The sequence below is a fragment of the Pantherophis guttatus genome, chromosome 18 (genome assembly GCF_059756535.1).
Source record: "Pantherophis guttatus breed Tessera chromosome 18, ASM5975653v1, whole genome shotgun sequence".
NCBI lineage: Eukaryota > Metazoa > Chordata > Lepidosauria > Squamata > Colubridae > Pantherophis > Pantherophis guttatus.
In genome coordinates, this window is record NC_142080.1 from 7,840,153 (window position 1) to 7,860,502 (window position 20,350).

The 20,350-nt window shown below is 44.9% G+C and overlaps 1 protein-coding gene across 3 annotated transcripts; it reads right to left on the reverse strand.

Moving 5' to 3' along the window:
- Positions 1 to 881: 881 nt before the first annotated feature.
- On the reverse strand, positions 882 to 19,848 carry CATSPER1 (cation channel sperm associated 1). 3 transcript variants are annotated; one of them, XM_034424388.3, is made up of 12 exons: positions 19,311 to 19,848; positions 16,828 to 17,070; positions 14,946 to 15,059; positions 14,000 to 14,159; positions 12,622 to 12,713; positions 10,876 to 11,019; positions 8,556 to 8,619; positions 7,063 to 7,135; positions 6,032 to 6,089; positions 3,640 to 3,727; positions 2,433 to 2,547; positions 882 to 1,380 (listed from the first exon to the last, which is right to left on the reverse strand). In XM_034424388.3, exons 1-12 carry the CDS (start codon positions 19,552 to 19,554, stop codon positions 1,351 to 1,353), a joined length of 1,425 nt encoding a protein of 474 aa, XP_034280279.1. In that variant the 5' UTR covers positions 19,555 to 19,848; the 3' UTR covers positions 882 to 1,350. The 3 variants fall into 3 exon arrangements, 2 of the variants coding, with proteins under 2 accessions (XP_034280279.1, XP_087737082.1); XM_087880956.1 differs by lacking the exon at positions 882 to 1,380 and having other exon boundaries at positions 2,250 to 2,547; XR_015730403.1 differs by lacking the exons at positions 882 to 1,380; positions 2,433 to 2,547 and having other exon boundaries at positions 3,642 to 3,727; positions 6,032 to 6,162.
- Positions 19,849 to 20,350: the final 502 nt, after the last annotated feature.

A 20,350-nucleotide genomic window follows, 5' to 3' on the forward strand; every position in this document is an offset into this window, starting at 1 on the left:
TCCAGGGAGTCCTTCCTTCTCCTTAGGTGGCCAAAGGATTTGAGTTTCCTCTTCAGGATCTGGCCTTCTACAGAGCAGTCAGGGTTGATCTCCTCGAGGACTGACCGGTTGGATCGCCTTGCAGTCCAAGGGACTCGCAGGAGTCTTCTCCAGCACTAATAAGGGGGGATTAGAACCCACCATCTCCTGTTTTCTAGCCTGGCGATGCCTTAACTACTAAATTAAACAACCTTTGACCTGATTAGAAAGGGAAATGATTAAAATCTTGGCAAGTCTTATCTGTTCACTTTATTGGGAATCCTGAAGTTGAATTTCAATTTCAATTTCAATTTCTATTTATTATTTTATTTTATTTTATTTTATTTTATTTTATTTTATTTTATTTTATTTTATTTTATTTTATTTTATTTTATTTATTTATTTATTTATTTATTTATTTATTTATTTATTATTTATTTATTTATTTATTTATTTGATTTATATGCCGCCCATCTCCGGAGACTCAGGGCAGCTTACAATGCGTTAAGATATAGCCTTCATACTTTTGTATATACCTGCTTAGTAGGGCTTTTGGCCCCCCCAAGCGGTGTTCGTTTTTATACAAAGTCAGCTTATTGCCCCCCACAATCCGGGTCCTCATTTTATCTACCTCGAAAGGATGGAAGGCTGAGTCAACCTTGAGCCTGGTGAGATTTGAACTTGCAGTAATTGCAGGCAGCTGGTGCTACTTAACAGCACTTTAGTCTGCTGTGCCACCAAAGCTCTTTTTTAAACAGTTAAATCCAGTTTAATTTTCAACGTGGGCCCAATCACGTTTTGTACATCACCGGTCTAACGTTCCCTCAACTTATCAATAAAAAACAGATGGGAAGGAAAGAGGCTTTGTAATGAACTCTTTTTATTATTTTCACCCTTGAAGGGGTTCCATAAATCAGTGACACATCTACAATTTGTATGCAGAAAAATGTTTAGATTCATTCCATGTTTGCTTGATTTAAAACCTTTTGCTTTGAAGATCGTTTTTTTAAATTTAACTTTAAAGGTGGAAAAATTGCTCTCTGGCAGAAATATAGAAAATATTAAAATAAAGTTGTGGCCTGACCTTCTGAAACCAAAGGAGCTGTAATCTCTGAAACTCTGAATTTGGGGGCTGCTATCTATCCCCACCTGGCAAGACAATTAGGTTTAAACTGCTTATATGCTAAGAATCACAACCTGATTCCGTTAACACGGTGCTGTAGCATAACATCAGGTCTTCAAAATAAGCCGCTATGCCAACATTTTAACCGCAGCAGTTGCTGGTAGCATTAAAAAAAAAAATCCAACTAGGGAATCGTGAATTTCTCTGTTTCATTTAGGAAAGTAGTCCTCTTCGGATGTCTGTAAGGAGAAGATAGGGAAATTAGTCCGCTCTGTGTTCCATAGTGTAGTTATTAATATTCAATACTGGCTGCCAGTAGTGGTTTTCGCTTACCTTCGCTACCGGTTCGGGACTGTGAGCTCATGTACAGAACTTCTGCATACACACAGAATCTTCTGCGCATACACAGAGTGTCTGTGATGACGTCTGGGCAGGTGGGCGGAGCCTCTACCGGTTTACCCGAACTGGGACGAATTGGTAGAAACCCACCAATGCTGGCCGCTTAGGAGCCACAAAAAAGCCTCAACGACCGCATTCAAAGACTTCTGAATTCAAATCCCCATAATGAGTTGAAAAAGGAGAATAGGTAAGACCTAACAGGAACTCCAACAAGAACGAAACTGGTCATATAGTGTCCCCTAGTGGTGGGTAGGGAATATAACCGTTATAAGCCATAGTTAACAGTGAAAGCAGAGACTGGGAACCGCTTAAGCATAGACTTCAGATGGGATGGGATGGGTTAGGCCAAAGCAGGCCAGGATAGAGCAGAACAAAAATAGAGATAGGATAGGATAAACTTCAGATGGAATGGAATGCAGAATAACATGGAATAGAATAGAATATTGGAATGAAGAATGGAATGGAATGGAATGGAATGGAATGGAATGGAATAGAAGAGAAGAGAAGAGAAGAGAAGAGAAGAGAAGAGAAGAGAAGAGAAGAGAAGAGAAGAGAAGAGAAGAGAAGAGAAGAATATATAGAATGGAATGGAATGGAGTGGAGTTGAATGGAATGGAACAGAATACTGTAGAATGGAATGGAACGGAATGGAATGCAGAATAACGTGGAATAGAATGAAATGGAAAGGAACGCAGAATAGAATAGAATAGAATAGAATAGAATAGAATAGAATAGAATAGAATAGAATAGAATAGAATAGAATAGAATAGGAATTTGAATGAAAAATAGATGGATAGGATAGGAATCTTTTAAAAAGTGGAGATTAATTTGGTTAAGCGATGGTGGCTTTTTGAGGGGCAGAGAGATCCCAGCTGAGGTTTTTAATCAATACCTCGAAAAACGTGTCCAAGATTTTGTCAGTGGTAGAAGCTTGTGACTGGAACTGCTGTTGACTGTTCTCAATAGCTGTCATTATCTGGAAGTAATTGTACAGAAGCTGCCATTCTCTGAAAAAGGCAAAAAAATTTTTTTAAAAAAAATGTTTACTTATTTATCTATTAGCTTGAGGGGACTAGATCTCTTGTTATGAGCAGGGGGCTGGACTAGAAGACTTCCAAGGTCCCTTCTGTCCTTATTGTTCTATGTTCCGTGTTCTAACTCTGTGTCTAGTCTAACAAAGAGAAGGACTAGGGAGGACATGATAGCAGGGTTCCAATAGTTGAGGGGCTGTCACAGAGAAGAGGGGGTCAACCTATTCTCCAAAGCACCAGAAGCAAGGGTGAAATCCAGCACAATTTCTGACAGGTTCTGGAGAACCGGTAGCGGAAATTTTGAGTAGTTCGGAGAACCGGCAAATGCCACCTCTGGCTGGGCCCAGAGTGGGGGGGGGGAATGGGGATTTTGCAGTATCCTTCCCCTGGAGTGGGGTGGGAATGGAGATTTTGCAGTAGCTTTCCTCTGCCACGCCCACCAAGCCACGCCCACAGAACCAGTAGTAAAAAAAAAAAAAAGTTGGATTTCACCACTGACCAGAAGGCAGGACAAGAAGTAATGGACGGAAACTTATCAAAGAGAGAGCCAACCTAGGATTAAGAAGAAATTTCCTGATAGCGAGAACAGTTAATCATGTTAACTGTTAATCATGAGTTGCCTCAAGAAGTTGTGGATGCTCCATCACTGGAGGTTTTCAAGAAGAAATTGGATAACCATTTGTCTGGAACGGTATAAGGCCGTGATGGCGAATCTATGATAGGTGGCACGCAGAGCCGTATCAGTGGGCATGCGAGCTCAGCTCCACCAGCTGATTGTCGGGCCTTCCGGACCCATTGGAAGTCGGCAAACAGGCCATTTCCAGCCTCCCGAAGGCCTCCGGGGGGTAGGGAACACCCTTTTCGCCTTCCCCAGGCTCCTAGAAAGGCTCTGGAGCCTGGGAAGAGCGAAAAACGGTCTTACGGACCCACCGGAAGTCGGCAAACGGGCCACTTCCAGCCTCCGGGGGGTGGGGGTAGGGATGGCTATTTTCGCCCTCTAGAAAACCTCCAAGGTTCCTTCCAACTCTTTGTTATTCTGCTATTCTGTCATCTGGTTTTAATTCTCACTTGTCCGTCAGCTCAAGGCTAGCATATTTTTCCATCACCGTCTTCCTAAAGAGGCTTTCTTCTTCCTGTTCTTTCAACTTGGTTTTCTCTGTATCAAAGAAAGAGAAGAAAAGGGGTCCAGGTTAAGCAAGGAGTTCCATACACAGATTTATCTTGACCCCCAACTCGCCCTTTGCGTTAAACTATCAGGGACTAGCCCAACCAGGTGTACAGGTCCTGTCTTTACACAGAGTCCTCGACTTACAACCATTCATTTAGAAACCTGAGTCTTCGGAGAGGGGCGGCATACAAATTGAATAAATAAATAAATAAATAAATAAATAAATAAATAAACAAATAAATAAATAATAATAAATAAACTCTACACAACATCGAAATGAAAAAAGGCCTTCTGCAGTCACGACATGAGCCTAAGACTGCAAATCAGGCTTGTCAGATGTTACATCTTTTCTATCCTGCTCTACGGAGTGGAGAGTTGGTCTCGGACAGAAAAGCCACTTGAAGAAACTAGAAGCATTTGAAATGTGGATTGACAGGCGGCCGTTAAGTATAAGTTGGGTTGACAAAATCAGAAAGGAGGAGGTGACAAGCCGCCTGGGAAAGCCAAGGGAGATCATCAAAGCCAGTGGTGAAATGTAAAATTTGTTACTACCGGTTCTGTGGGCGTGGCTTGGTGGGAGGGTAATGTGACTGAGTGGGCGTGGCCAACTTTTTTTAAAAAAAACTTTTAAAACAATTTTTTCTACAACCTCTTCGGACGAAGAGGTTGTAAAAAAAATGGTTTTAAAAGCCTCTGACGATCCCAGCTGAGTGATCCCAGTGATTAACTTAACAAGGGTGGCAAGGTTTTGTAAAACGGGACACTTAACAACTTCCTTTGTTTAGAAATGTTGGAGGCTTAATTGTCAGATAATTAAGATAACCTTTATTGTCGTTTTTTTGCTGTGGGCAGACTGGCACACATTAAAAATGAAATTCGGTCGCCTGCTCTCGAAAGAAAGCGTCCGTGTTTCCCCCAAAATTAAATGAGGTGTTATATTAATTTTTGCTCCAAAAGATGCATTAGGGTTTATTTTCCAGTTAAGCCTTATTTTCCGGAAAATAAGGTATTAAAATCCGTCTGTTTGACTGACGATCTTAACTGGGGCTTATTTTGGGGGTAGAGCTTATATTACAAGCATCCTGAAAAATCATCCTAGGGCTTATTTTCTGGTTGGGTCTTTTTTTTTTTTTTTATTTGATTTATATGCCGCCCTTCTCCGGAGACTCAGGGTGGCTTACAATGCGTTAAGCAACAGCCTTCATACTTTTGTATATTTATACAAAGTCATCTTATTGCCCCCATAATCCGGGTCCTCATTTTACCTACCTTAGAAAGGATGGAAGGCTGAGTCAACCTTGAGCCTGGTTGGGATTTGAACTTGCAATAATTGCAGGCAGCAGATGTAAATGGATGTTAATTAGTCTGCTGAGCCACCAGAGCTCCTTTTTTTGGGGACACATGGTATATATCATGGTATGTATCTACCCATACACTTACATAACACACATATACACATGCTACACACACACACACACACGCAGAGACACATATTTTATGTGTGTGTGTGTGTATACCGTGTTTTCCCGAAAATAAGACCCTGTCGTATTTTTTTTTGAACCCTGAAATAAGTGCTTGGCCTTATTGCCATGCGCTCAAAAGCCCGATTGGGCTTATTATCAGGGGATGTCTTATTTTGGGGATGTCTTATACACATACATACACACATACATACACACCGTGTTTCCCCAAAAATAAGACCTTCCTGGATAATAAGCCCTCCCCTGAAAATAAACCCTCCCCGAAAATATTTAAACGCATCTACAGCTGGTCCCCACCATTTCCTCTGGTTAGGGTTAGGGAGACAGAGCTGGAAATCAGGTAAGATGGCAAGAGGAGCCCCGTCTTGCTCCATGCGCCCTAAAATAATAAGACCTCCTAACAATAAGGCCAAGCGCTTATTTCGGGGTTCAAAAAAATTTAAGACAGGGTCTTATTTTTGGGGAAACACGGTATATAATATATATAATATGGAAGCCCCCTCCCAGAAGGTAAGAAGGAAAACAGGTTGTGATGAGGATTTGTAGTGTCTCAGACAATCCGGCAGACCGTGTTCAAGCATTACTTATATGGCCGTAAATCATGAAATACCTATATTGTAAGGCAGGGTTTCTCCACTCTGGCCTCTTCAACTCCCAGAATTCCCCAGTCACAACTTTCACTGCTGCATGGAACCGGCCTTTACCTGCCCATGTAGGACAAGCAATTGGCCAGGCCTGAGTTCTGTCAAAGCCTCATGGTTTGTTTAAGTTTGAACCCCCTCCATCGCACCCAACCCAATCTGACCATCACCTGCATGTTTGACTGGATTATCTTCTGTGATGCTATCCTTCAGATGGATAATTTTTTGCTAATTCAAGAGTGAAGAGAGTAAGTCAGCAATGGCAGGAGAGGACGAGGAAGATTCTTGCTTCTGGTCTACTCTGAAAAGACAACCTCGCAGCTTGGATTAGAGCTGAGCTCAACCCAAATGAGTCCAGCTGGTTGATCAAGAATAATTTCCACCCTCCTCCCAACTAGCATGGAGACTAGGCTGCCTTAATCTTCGGGTTTTAATAGACTTTATTAGAATTTTGAGTAGAGAATAAAAACTAACAGAGCTGATATTTACAATGAAGAAAGAAAATAAAGATGAAAGAAAGAAAAAGAAATGTGAAAGAAGAAATGAAAGAAAGAAACAAAGAGGAAGAAAGAAAAAGGTAAAGGAAGGAAGGAAGGAAAGAAAGAAGAAAAGAAAGAAAAAGAAAGAATGAGAAAGAAAGAAAGAAAGAAAAAGGTAAAGGAAAGAAAGAAAGAAAGAAAGAGAAAGGAAGAAAGAAAAAGGTAATGAATGAAAGAAAGAAAAAGATAAAGGAAAGAAAGAGGTGAAGGAAGGAAGGAAAGAAAGAAAGAGAAAGAAAGAAAAATAAAGAAATAAAGAAATAAAAAAGGTAAAGAAAGATGAACAAAAGAGAAAGGAAGAAAGAAAAAAGGAAAGAAAGAGAAAAAAGAAAGAAAGAAAGAGTGTAGAAATCAAAGAAAAGGAAAAAGCTGAATTCTGATTTTCTACTACCTTGATATATTATTCTATACTAAAGCATTGAAAAAAAATAAATTCATGATATACTGTATGGTTTTAGGATTAGACTAGCTCAATATTCTTCAGCAGCATGGCCAATAGACTACAGATACCATCATCCCCAATAGATCCACACATCTCATTGTTTTAAATATAGAACCATGTTTTCTTTTGGGTTTATACACCTTCTTCCAAAATTGGCAATTATTCACCTCCTCGCCCCCATCCCCTCCCCTCTCCCCACCACAAAAATTCCAGAACTGACCTTCAGTTTCTTCTTCTCTTGGCGTTTGAGGAGGGACATCTGGAAATTGTCCACCAGGACTGCAATCACCAGGCTGCAAGAGAGATTTGGGGGTGTGCCATAATACAGGGGTGGGCTTCAAAAATTTTAGCAAGGGGTTCTCTGCCCGGTTGCTGGGTGGGCGTGGCCATGGTGGGTGTGGCCTAGTCAGCCTCCTGCACCACAGTTGGGAGTGTTTTTGCTCTCCCCGGGCTCCGGAGGCTTTTCTTGAGCCTCCGAGAGGGTGAAAACGACCTCCCCAGGCTCTGGAGGCCCTCTGGAGGCCAGAAATGGGCCCATTTCCGGCCTTCCCAAACTTCCAGCGGGCCCGTTTTTCACCCTCCCCAAGCCTCTGTGCGTGCCCTACATTTACCTGCATCCAAAATGGGCCACATGGGGACTCCTGGGAGGGGCGCCGGGCGGGGCCAGCCAGGAGTGGGATTTGGGGGTTCTCTGAACTGCACAGAATCTTAGCTGGAGGTTCTCCCGAACCCCTGCGAACCCCCTGCGGCCCACCCCTGCATAATACTGACCCCAAAAGCGTCTGGTAAATTGACCCCATGTTAAAAGACATAAATCAACAGAATTATATTTCTGTTTCCTAAAAAAAGGGGAAAAAAGCTACTTCTATATACAGGTAGTCCTCAACGTACGATCACAATTGAGCCCAAAATTCCTATTGCTAAGCGAGACATTTGTGAAACGAGTTTTGGCCCATTTTACGGCCTTCCTTGCCACAGTTGTGAAGTGAACCACTGCCGTTGTTACGCAAGTCACACGGTTGTTAAGTGAATCCAGCTTCCCGGTCGACTTGGCTTGTCAGAAGGTGGCAAAAAGAGATCACATGATCTCCGGACACAGCAACGGTCATAAGTCTGAGTCAGTTGCCAAGCGTCTGCATTTTGTTCACTTGACTGTGGGGATGCTAACAAAAGGTGACTGCAAGTGGTTAAGTTAGTAACAAGGTTGTTAAGCGAATCCGGCTTCCCCCACTGACTTTGCTTGTCAGAAGGTCGCAAAAGAGGGTTGCGTGATCCCCCCCCCGGGGCACTGCAACCGTCATAAATATGAGTTAGTTGCCAAGCGTCTGAATTTTGATTACATGACCATGGGGCTGCTACAGCGGTTGTAAGTGTGAAAATTGATCGTAAGTCACTTACGAAAATTGGTCGTAAGTTTTCAGTGCCGTTGCAACTTTGAAGGGTCACTAAGCAAACGGTTGTAAGTCAAGGACTACCTGTAGTTTTAACTAACCCCCACTCCCACCCAAATAACCTTCTGAAATCTCTCCCGCCCTTATCCTTCTTTTTTCTGCTTTTCTATTCAGCTGTGCAAAGGAATCAAGGCTGGGTGAAAATACTCTGAATTTGGGAGCTGTTTCAGAGACCGGTGACAGTTTCTTTTTTTTTAATTCCTCAACATCCCACCTGTATTCCCTCTGAACACCTGGATGGGTCTCCCTGGGCCATACTTACTTGAGAAGCAAAAAATACTCCAAAAGGATATAGATGATGAGAAAAATAATTATGTACCAAGCACCTAGAAGGAAGAAAGGGAACATGGTATAGAGGGAGATTCCAGATAACAGATCATCTGCAGGACTGCAGTTATTGCCCCCATTATCTCTCTCTCTCATCTCTCTTATATATCCATCTCTATCTATCATCTATCATCCATCCATCTATCTTATGAATGTCTATCATCTATCTTACATATCTATATCATCTATCATCCCTCATGTCTGTCTGTCTGTCTGTCTGTCTGTCTGTCTACCTACCTACCTACCTACCTATCTATCTCATCTATCATCTATCTATGTCTATCATCTATCTCAGTGGTCCCCAACCCCCGGTCCGCGGACCGGTGCCGGGCCGTGGAGTACCTGGCACCGGGCCGCGCAGCGGCCGGGGGACAGGAACGCTTCAGCGCAAAGGCTCCTGGGCCGTGCGCAATGGGCCTGCGCAAAAGCTCCTGGGCCGTGCGCAATGGGCCTGCGCAAAGGCTCCTGGGCCGTGCGCAATGGGCCTGCGCAAAGGCTCCTGGGCCGTGCGCAATGGGCCTGCGCAAAGGCTCCTGGGCCGTGCGCAATGGGCCTGCGCAAAGGCTCCTGGGCCGTGCGCAATGGGCCTGCGCAAAGGCTCCTGGGCCGTGGCCCCACCCCTGCGCGCGCTCAGCAGGCCGCGGCGATAAAAAGGTTGGGGACCACTGATCTATCTTATATATCCTGTTTCCCTGAAAATAAGACATCCCCTGATAATAAGCCCAATTGGGCTTTTGAGCACAAAATAAGCCCCCCCCCCCCAAAAAAATAAGCCAACCCCAAAATATTTAACTGCATGCACAGCCGGTCTCTGCCATTTCATCTGGTTAGGATTAGGGAGACAGATAATAAGACCTCCCTGAAAATAAGGCTTATTTTGGGGTTCAAAAAAATATAAGACAGGGTCTAATTTTCAGTATCTATCTATATCATCTATCATCCATCCATCCATCCATCTATGTCTGTCTATCATCTATCTCATAAATCTATATTCTCTATCATCCATCCATCCATATCTGTTAATCATCTATCTTATGTATCTATCTATATCATCTATCATCCATCCATCCATGTTTGTCTATCATCTACAGTATCTTCTATCTCTATCATCCATCCATGTCTATCATCTATCTTATATTATATTATCTCTATCATCTATGTCTGTGTCTGTCTGTCTGTCTGTCTATCTATCTATCTCTATCTACCTATCTACCTATCTATCATCTATATTTACTATATCTACCATATATCTATCTCTATCATCTTTATCATGTCCATCTCTAATATCTATATTATCTACTTCTATCATCTATGTGTGTGTGTGTGTGTGTCTTTCTATCTATCTATCTATCTGTCATTTATATTTATCTACCATATATATCTCTATCATGTCCATCTCTAATATCTATATTATCTACTTCTATCATCTATGTGTGTGTGTGTGTCTGTCTTCTATCTATCTATCTATCTGTCATCTATATTTATCTACCATATATCTATCTCTATCATCTCTATCATGTCCATCTCTAATATCTATCTCTATTATCTACTTCTATCGTCTATCTCTATGTGTCTGTCTGTCTGTCTGTCTGTCTGTCTGTCTGTCTGTCTGTCTGTCTGTCTATCTATCTATCTATCTATCTATCTATCTATGAAAGTTATATGGCTGACTACTCCTTCTCAGCAGCTCTAGGCAATTTGCAAAGAATAAAAACACAGTACAGCTAGTTGTCAACTTACGACAGTTCATTTAGTGACCAAAGTTTCAACAGCACTGAAAAAAGTGACTTATGACCATTTTTCACACTTACGACCCTTGCAGCATCCCCATGGGCACGGGATCAAAATTCTGATGCTTGGCAACTGGCTGATATTTATGACGGTTGGAGTGTCCTGGGGGACACTCATGATCCCCATTTGCGACCTTCCAACAAGCAAAGTCAAGGGGGGAAACGCCAGATTCACTTATTGACCATGTTACTAAGAACTGCAATGATTCAACTTAACAACTGTGCCAAGAAAGGTTGCAAAACGTGGTAAAACTCACTTAACGAATGTTTCATTTAGCAATAGAAAGTTTCGGCTTTCTATTGCTTTCATTGTGGTCATAAGTCGAGGATTACTGTAAAGGCAGGAGACGGAGCCAATGATAGTAGACTTGGGGAAGCAAGACAGCCCTTTAACGGGAGATTTAATTCACAAACGGATGGAATCCCCACCCTGGGGATTTAATGGATCTTGACTTTTCTCTCTACCTGCAGCGTGGCACGTGAGATAAATGATCGACCAGTCGTCCAAAGTGAAAAGCTGGAAAAGGGTGAAGATGGTTTTGAAAAGGTCCCCAAAATGTTTCTGATCCGCTTCGTGGAACATGTCACACAGCACCACGGAAGACATAACTGGAGGTCGGAAGACACGAGAGTCAAGGAAGAAACAGCAGTTCTCGGGGACTTAGATGGGTGGAGGAGACGGGCAAGTTTCGAACCTGGGCTTCAGCTTGTTTTAAATCTGGGCTACCCATCTAGGGCCGTGATGGCGGATCTATGGCATGCATGCCACAGCTGGCACGAAGAGCACTCTCTGCGGGCACGCAGGCCGTTGCCCAGCTCAGCTCCACTCCGCCCAGTGGTGAAATCTAAAATTTGTTACTACCGGTTCTGTGGGCGTGGCTTGGTGGGGGGGGTGTAATGTGACTGGGTGGACATGGCCAATTTTTATTTTTATTTTACTTTTAAAACCATTTTTTCTACAACCTCTTCGGTGAAGAGGTTGTAAAAAAATGCTTTCAAAAGGCTCTGACGATCCCAGCTGAATTGCCTGATCGTTAGAGGCATTTAAAAGAAAAAAAGTCTTTGCCAATCAGGAAACTCAGCTTGGATCGTCAAAGGCATTTAAAAGAAAAAAAAGGTTTTTGTTCTTTTAAAAGCCTCTGACGATCCCAGCTGAGCCGCCCGATCATCAGAGGCTTTTTTTTTAACTTTTAAAAGCATTTTTTCGGCTGAAGAGGTTGTAGAAAAAATACTTTTAAAAGTAAAAAAAAAAAAAAACTCTGATGATTGTGTGGCTCAGTTGGGCATCGGGGGGGGGGGGGGGCAGGGATTTTTGCTACCGGTTCTCCAAACCACCCGCCTTCCTCGCTACCGGATCGGGCGATCCGGTCCGAACTGGGCGATCCGGTCCGAACCGGGAGCATTTCACCCCTGCTCCCACCGGCCAGCTGATCTTTGGGATGCGCGGGGGGGTGGGGTGCATGCGGGAAATGCATGCACATGCGCGAGGTCAGCCATGCATGCATGGGGGGGTTGTGTGTACATACGTGGGGGCAGAGGTCATGCGGACATCACGGGGGCGTGGGAATGAGGGGGGATTATGGGTGCATTATGTGCATTATGGGTGCCGGCAAACATGTGCGCTGTCGTGTGCATGCACTTTTGGCACATGAAGAGAAAAGGGTTAGCCATCACTGAACTAGGAGGAAGTGGAGACTGTAGATTCAAGCCGGGAAAAGAAAGTGGGAATTTTCTGTGAAACTGACTAGGACAGAGTCAGAAATTGATTCTAACTCCTAAAATCCGCCTCTAGGCGGAGATGGGAGCCAAAGGAGCCAAATGCTTCATGAACCAGCTAGGTAACACCATCAGTGAGTGTAGGGTTTGCGTCCTGTTTATATCTACAATGGCTTGCCGTGCCAGTGTTAGTGAGGCTGGGAGCGCCATGTTATTTAAACTCCTTGGGGAGTGAAATGGTTTTTCATACTTGACAACTTTTATGATGTATGGACTTCAACTCCCAGAATTCCCCAGCAAGCAGACTCTGGAGAATTCTGGGAGTTGAAGTTCTCACATCTGAAAGTTGTCAAATTTGAACGAAAAAAAAAAGTGGTATAAACAGAGAGAATAAAAGAAAAAATGCTTTTGATTGGTTATATAGCTACAGACCATCTGCTACTGCTGCCCCCCCATCCCACCCCCCCACTCCCATGTTTCTTGCTGGGAGGATACATAAGAAAGAGAACATGAGAAGAATAATAGCTCCAATGGACTGGAAGGAAAGTATAAAAGTGCCTGTGATTTCTTGCAGATTCTCTGTCACCCTAGAAGAAAACCAGCAAAAAAAAAAAAAAAAGAGAAGAGGAATTATTATGGTGTCCTTTCCTCTGAGAGAGTCCCTTCCTTCCTTCCTTCCTTCCTTCCTTCCTTCCTTCCTTCCTTCCTTCCTTCCTTCCTTCCTTCCTTCCTTCCTTCCTTCCTCCTTCCTTCCTTCCCTCCCTCCCTCCCTCCCTGTGGTTAGAATGCAGTATTGTCCGGTAATTGTGCCCACAGTCAGGAGTTTGATTCTGACCAGCTCAAGGTTGACTCAACCTTCCGTCCTTCGGAGGTCGGTAAAATGAGGACCCAGATTGTTGGGGGCAAATTGCTGACTCTGTAAACCGCTTAGAGAGGGCTGTAAAGCACTGTGAAGCGGTATATAAGTCTAAGTGCTATTGCTATCTCTTAATCCTTCCTTCCTCCCCCTCCCTACCTTCTGTCCTTCAAATTCCCCTTCCTTCCTTCCTTCCTTCCTTCCTTCCTTCCTTCCTTCCTTCCTTCCTTCCTCCCCTCTTCCCTGTCTCTTCCTTCCCACCCTCACTTTCCCTCTTCTTTCCTCCCACCCTCCTTCCTTCCTTTCCCTCTTCCCTGCCTTCCTTTCCTTTTTCCCTCCCTCCCTCCCTCCCTCTCCTCTCATTCCTTTCTTCCCTCTCCTTCCCTCTTCCCTGCCTCACTCCCTTCCTTTCCCTCTTTCCCCTCCCTCCCTCCCACCCTCCTTCCTTTTCTTCCCTCTTCCCTGCCTTCCTTTCCTTTTTCCCTTCCTCTCTCCCTCCCCTCTTTCCTTCCTTCTTTATCCTTCCCTCTTCCCTGCCTCCTCCCTCCCTTCCTTTCCCTCTTCCCTTCCTCTCTCGCCTTTAAAATTTCTGTAAATAACTCAAAAGGCAGCTAATATATTTAATATTCCTTCCTCCTCCTCTTTTCTCCACAACAACTGAAAGTCACCCAACCCAGACACCCAGCTGCCATTCATGCTTGAGGCGGGACTAGAACTCATCATCTCTTAGTCATTGGCCCAAAATTACCCAGTCAACTTTCATGCCTAAGGCAGGACTAGAATTCACCGTCTCCCAGTTTCTAGCCTGTAGCCACCACCATTATACCAAACCGGCTCCCGTAACTAAAAGGGACTCAACCTTCCAGTTACTGAATTTGGTGTCCCTGTTGATTGGCCGGTCCTGGTTTATTAGACGGGGACTGCGCTATTGTCTCTCAATGGGGAGAACAGGGGAAAAGGCATCCTTCAATTATTAGCAATCCGACTATTGATCAATGGGTGGATTTCGTTGCTGACCGGAGAGTGAGGAGGAAGCGGATGGCTCGGATGGCGCGAATCCCCTTGACGATTTTGAGGACTCGAAAGAGGGTAAGTGTGTTGCCTCGGTTTCCCTGCCCAGCGGTGAAGTACAGGGCGAGGATGAATTCCAAGACCGCCATGAACATGATGAAGAAATCTGGTCAGGGAAGAGAAAGGAGGAAAAACAAAAATAGAAAAGCCACAAGATAGATAAATCCACCGTTTCCTGGAGATTGGCCCAAAGTCACCCAGCAGGCTTTCATGCCTAAGGCAGGACTAGAACTCCCAGTCTCCTGGTGATTGGCCCAAAATCATCCAGTTGGCTTTCATGCCTAAAGTAGGACTAGAACTCACCCTCTCCTGGTGATTGGCCCAAAATCACCCAGTTGGCTTTCATGTCTAAAGTAGGACTAGAGCTAACAATCACCATCTCCTGGTGATTGGCCCAAAGTCACCCAGCTGGCTTTCATGCCTAAAGTGGAACTAGAACTCACCATCTCCTGGTGATTGGCCCAAAGTCACCCAGCTGGCTTTCATGCCTAAAGTGGGACTAGAACTCACCCTCTCCTGGTGATTGGCCCAAACTCACCCAGTGGGCTTTCATGCCTAAGGCGGGACTAGAACTCACCATCTCCTGGTGATTGGCCCAAAATCACCCAGTGGGCTTTCATGCCTAATGTCAGACTAGAACTCCCAGTCTCCTGGTTTCTAGGACAGCACCTTAACCATTACATCAAACTGGCTCTCAGCAATTTGGTTGGAGGTTTCCAAAAAAATAAAAAAATAAAAAATTAAAGAGAGCAATAGGGCCACAAACCATACTGAAATCACCGCCTGGTTTCAATACTAAAGTCCAACGCATGGAATTCCCTATGTGCTTCCTCCCATTGCCTGTTCTAAGTTTGTACCCATTGTAAGCTTGTCCCTATGGCAAAAGACTCACCAATGTCATTCCAGGGGTCACGGAAATAGTTACAGTCTAATGCAATAAATTTGAGAATGGCCTCCACCACGTAGACACAAAGGAAAATCGGATCCAGGGCCGAGAAGAGCCATTCTAAGGAGAGGATGAGAGAAAGACCGTCAAAAGCAAGATGACGAGAGAAATCACCTGTCAACCCTGAAGTTGACCTGACCAGAGCCCATTTTGAAGCTTCAATGTTGCCACACTGGAGCTGAGGTTTAGGAAGGGGGGGAATAGAGATAGCTGGGGTTCTATAGTCAAAACAAAAGACTTTCTCCTGGGAACCAAGGTCATTCCCACAGGTGACCAGAGAGAGAAAGGAGGAGTGAAGTTACTAGGCAACCAAACATGACCTTGATTGGATCATGTGACTGATTGTTTGGGAAAGAGGGGAAACTCTTATTGTTAATTAGGTGAAAACTGTGGGAATCTTCAGAGTTGGTTTTCACCAGAACTGTGCCAATATGATATATCCAATAAAACTATTCTTTGAGGAATCTACCTGCCTCGGAGTTTTGATTGCTATGGGTGTATTACTTGGAACCCTGACATCACCTTCTATAATGGAATACAGGTAGTCCTCGACTTACAATGGTTCGTTTAGTGACTGTTCAAAGTGACAACATGTATGACCGTTGAAGCATCCCCGTGGTCACGCGATCAAAATTCAGACGCTTGGCAGTTGACTCGTATTTATGACGGTGGTAGTGTCCCGGGGTCATGTGATTCCCCTTTTGCATGGTATTCCCCTTTAACATGGTAATAACCATGTTATTAACTTAACAACTGCAGTGATTCACGGGGCAAAATTCACTTAACAACCGTCTCGCTTAGCAAGAGAAAATTTGGGCTCCAATTGTGGTTGTGAGTTCATAGAACTACCTGTATTTACTCGCTAACCTCCAGACTTGAAATTTCCTGGTAGGATCCCATCCTTGTGTTGTGGTTCTGCCGCCGGCCTGCGGAGGTGGCAGTAGAGTCGGACAGTGAGGAGGTTGGGGAGGAACATGGGCCAGTCCTGGAGTCTGGGGAAGGCCTGGACGAGGGCTCTGCGTCGGAGGCAGAGAAGGGGCCAGGGCCATCTGGTAGTTAAGTGCAGCCTCCGGAACCTCTGGAATCTGACATCAGTGAGGCAGAAGAACAGTATGAGCCTGTTCCCAGTGCGCTCATGCGCAGAGCTGCCAGAAGGCAAGAACAATTAAGAAAAAAAAGGGGCGACTCAGGAGTAAGGCTTGGAGATGATTGGCCCCTCCCATAAGACATAAAGGAGGAGCAAAGGCACGTGAGCCTTTGCAGGAAGCATCTTTGTTTGTTCTGGTCGGTTTAAATTTTGAAGCTCCGTTTTGACTCTGTGCTCCGTGTGGCCTCGCAAAGCTAATTGCCAATTAAGTCTTTTAAGACATAAAAGAGGAGCAAACGGGCGTGAGCCTTTGCAGGAAGCAATTAGTGCATATAGTCGGTTCAAACTCTGAGAAGGCCTGTTTGACTCTGTGCTCCGTTTGGCCTTGCAAAACTAATTGGCAATTAGGTCTCCGGCAGCGTTTCAAGGGAGATGAAGGTGGGTGCTTATCCACATTACCCTGAACGACTGTGTCAACACGAGCAGACCTCTGTCGGAATCTGCACAGACTGTTTGTGAATCATTACGGGCTGTGAATGACCATCATTCACAGCCGTCTCAATAAGAGGTTTTTTGGGGCTAAAATTGTGATTTATGCTTTCTCAGGAAGCCTAGGTCACAACCCCTTGTTCCTCATAAAGCATCTGGAGAAATCAGCTCAGTGTTCTCCTCTGTTGGGCGAAAGCCTCAACAAAACTTCTTGGGAGCTCTTGTAGACCTCGAGACGACGTACGGACTTACCTCCCCGAATCTCGACCACGGCGAACGTCTGTATCACCAGCAAGGTTGTGTTGATGGCCACCACACTACAGATTAAGAAGTCAAACAAGAAGGACTGGGTCAGTTCGAAGATGGTCTTCCGCAGATAAACAAGGCACGGGTAGATCTTTTGCCAGGAGTGAGTCAGGATTTCTTTGAGCGTTATGCGCCGGTAGTGGTGGTGATGGTGGTGGTGATGATGATGATGGGAAGACTTTCCCATCTCTAGGGGAGAAGAAAGGGAGCTAAGTCAGATGGAACGGGACAACTCCCTGCAACCAATTTGCCACAACCGACTCGCTGCGAGACGACTCGCTGTGGAATTCACTTACTGTATTTTTCGGAGTATAAGACGCACTTCCCCCCCACCAAAAGAGGGTGAAAATTTGGGTGTCTTATACACCAAATGTAGCCCTGCCCACCTGCTGGCCCCCACCCTTTGGTCTCTGCCTCCCAGCAATTTACCTTCTTGCAGCAAGCAGCTAACAACCCGTTTCAGCTTCAGCACAGCCTGATTAGCACAAGCAGCTGATTGTCGGTTGGATCGGCCTCCCGACACTCAGCTGTTTCAGGCTGCAGGGATTGCCATTGCCTATTACCGCGCGGGCCTCCGCTGTTTGCTGCAAGAAGGCAGATTTTTTTTTCTTGTGCTAATCAGGCTGTGCTGAAAATGGAAATGAAACTAAAGTAGGCTGTTTGCTGTTTGCTGCAACGAGGCAAATTGCTGGGAGGCAGAGGCAGATTTTTTTTTTCTTGTTTTCCTCCCGAAAGAAGGTAGGTGCGTCTTATAGTCCGGAGCATCTCATAGTCCGGAGCGTCTTATAGTCCGAAAAATACAGTTCCTTTTATTTTTGTTGACCACGTTTTCATCACGTAACTGTGGGAGGGACCTTGGAGTCCTAGTGGACGATCACTCAAAAATAAGCCAGCTGTGTGGGGCAGCAGCCAAAAAAACTAATACAATCCTTGGTTTTATATACAGAGGCATAGAATCAAAATCAGGTGAAGTATTAGTAACCGCTTTATAAAACCTTAGTAAGGGCCACACCTGGAATGCTGCATCCAGTTTTGGTCCCCACATTAAAAAAAAGATGTTGAGACTTTGGAAAAAGTGCAAAGAACTTTTTCAACTAAGACGATGACTTGGTCACATGATCAAAATCCAGATGCTTGGCAATTGGCTCATATTTACGACGGTTCCAGTGTCCCGGGGTCATGTGATCCCCTCTTGTAAACTTCTGACAAGCAAAGTCAAATGAGGAAGCCAGATTCACTTAAGAACCGGGTTACTGACTTCACTGAACCCCAAATGATCACATCGAATCTTCTGCAATGTGCAAAAAAGACATGGATCCTCATCAGGAAAGATCCATCTTCTTATATAAAATTAACAGTTGGAATTGGAGTTGGAAAGGGACCTTGTAAGGTCATCTAGTCCAATCCCCCGCCGAAGCAGGAGACCCGACACCATTTATGACAGATGGCAGTCCAGTCTCTTCTTCAAAGCTTCCAGTGATAAAGCTCCCACAACTTCCGAAGGCAACTTCTGTTCCATGGGTTGATTGTTCTCACTGTCAGGAAATTCCTCCTTATTTCCAGGTTGAATCTCTCCTTGCTCACTTTCCATCCAATTATTCCTTCTCTGGCCTTCAGGTACCTTGGAAAATAGCTTGACTCCCTTCCTCCTCTCTGTGGCAGCCCCTCAAATATTGCATTACTGCTATCCTGTCTCCCCTGGTCCTTCTCTTCACTAGACTAGACATACCCAGTTCCTGCAACCGTTCATCGTATGTTTTAGCCTCCAGTCCCTTAATCCTCCTGGTTGCTCTTCTCTGCACTCTTTCTAGAGTCTCAACATCTTTTTTTATAGTGTGGTGACCAAAACTTGGTGCAGTACTCTAGGTGTGGCCTTACTAAGGCTTTATAGAGTGGTGTTAGTACCTCCCTTGATCTTTATTGCATCTCTCTGTTAATGCAATTTAGGATTGCATTGGCTTTTTTGGCTGCCGCCGCACCCTGTTAACTCATATTTAATTGGCTGTCCACTAAGACTCCAAGATCCTTCTCACAGCTGCTGCCTGGTTTGCAGAGACGGATACAGAATAACAGAGTCGGAAGGGACCTTGTAGGTCATCTAGTCCAACCCCCCGCCGAAGCAGGAGACGTGACACCATTTCTGACAGATGGCAGTCCAGCCTCTTCTGGAAAGCTTCCAGGGATGAAGCTCCCAAAAAAACTTCTCAAAAGCCCTCAGAGATCTCCACGACTTTTGTAGGCAGATTCCTCCACTGTTGTCCAAGGAAATCCTCCCTCTCTCCTCTTACTCTCAGAAAGACTTAATCAGCTCTTATTTCCCCACCAACACCACCCCAAGGGAAGGATTGCTTCCTAAGATGGCTTCCTTACCCATCCACCCCCTCCCCAATCCATCTCTGTCTCCCTTCTGCACCCCAGGGCCGACTCACGTTTAATTTTTGGGGTGTGTTGAATAGTTTTGCTCCCTCGCCGGCTTTTGTGGATCTTGCTCGATTTCTGGGAGAGTTTAGTCCTGGTTGGTTCAGCTGGCAAGAGGACGAAGGGCTCCGGCTTGATGTCCACCGGGGTGCCAGGGCCTGGAGTCGTTGCAGGCTCTTTCTTTCCTTGAGTTATTACGTCCTGGTCCTGTTTCTCTATCGGGGAAGCCGAGGTTGGCACCATAAGGTAATCCATGGTGCCGTTTGCTACTTTTTAAACCTCTCTGATATGCAGACCTTTCGGCAAATCCTTCCTTCCGCTTGGTTGCAAGTGGGGAGGGATGGGGGGGGCTCCCTCGGAAGAGAAGAGACGCCGGGGGTTCCATCCAGAAGACCAAGGCATTCTTTTGTGACGTCATAATAGGAGATCAAGAAGAAAGTGGCAGCCATCGACTCAAAGGTGCTTTTCCCAAAACACAGTTGGGTTTTTTTTTTCCCCACCTCGGCAAACATTTCGCTTGTCATCCAAGAAGCTTCTTCAGTTCTAACATCAGCAAACGATTTCAGTTCTAACTGAAACAAAACGTTTGCAAGGAACAGATGAACAGAGTTGGAGGGGACCTTGTAGGTCATCTAGTCCAACCCCCCCCGCCCAAGCAGACCCGACACCCGTGATAGTGAACTTATGCATGTGTGCCACAGATGGCCCGCAGAGCCCTTTCTGTGGGCATGCCAGCTGTTCTGTCCCCTCTCACGAGTGGCCTTGCAGAGGCTCAAATAGCCCGGCAGTAACAAACGCAGACTAGATAAACTGAAGCTGGCCCTTTAATAAATAGTTCTCTTCCAAAGCGTTTATCAGTCCAATAGTTACCGGGCAATGTTCCAAAGGACTTGGCAGACGGCCAGCAGGCTAATGCAGGAATGCAGACTCTTGTCAAAAAACTCCAGACTAACAGTTGTAAATCCACTACATCTAAAACGCCAACAAATTGTTCACCACGCCTTTCCAGCCTAGTTACACACCTTTTATACTTTGTAGGGTGTGGCCCTAC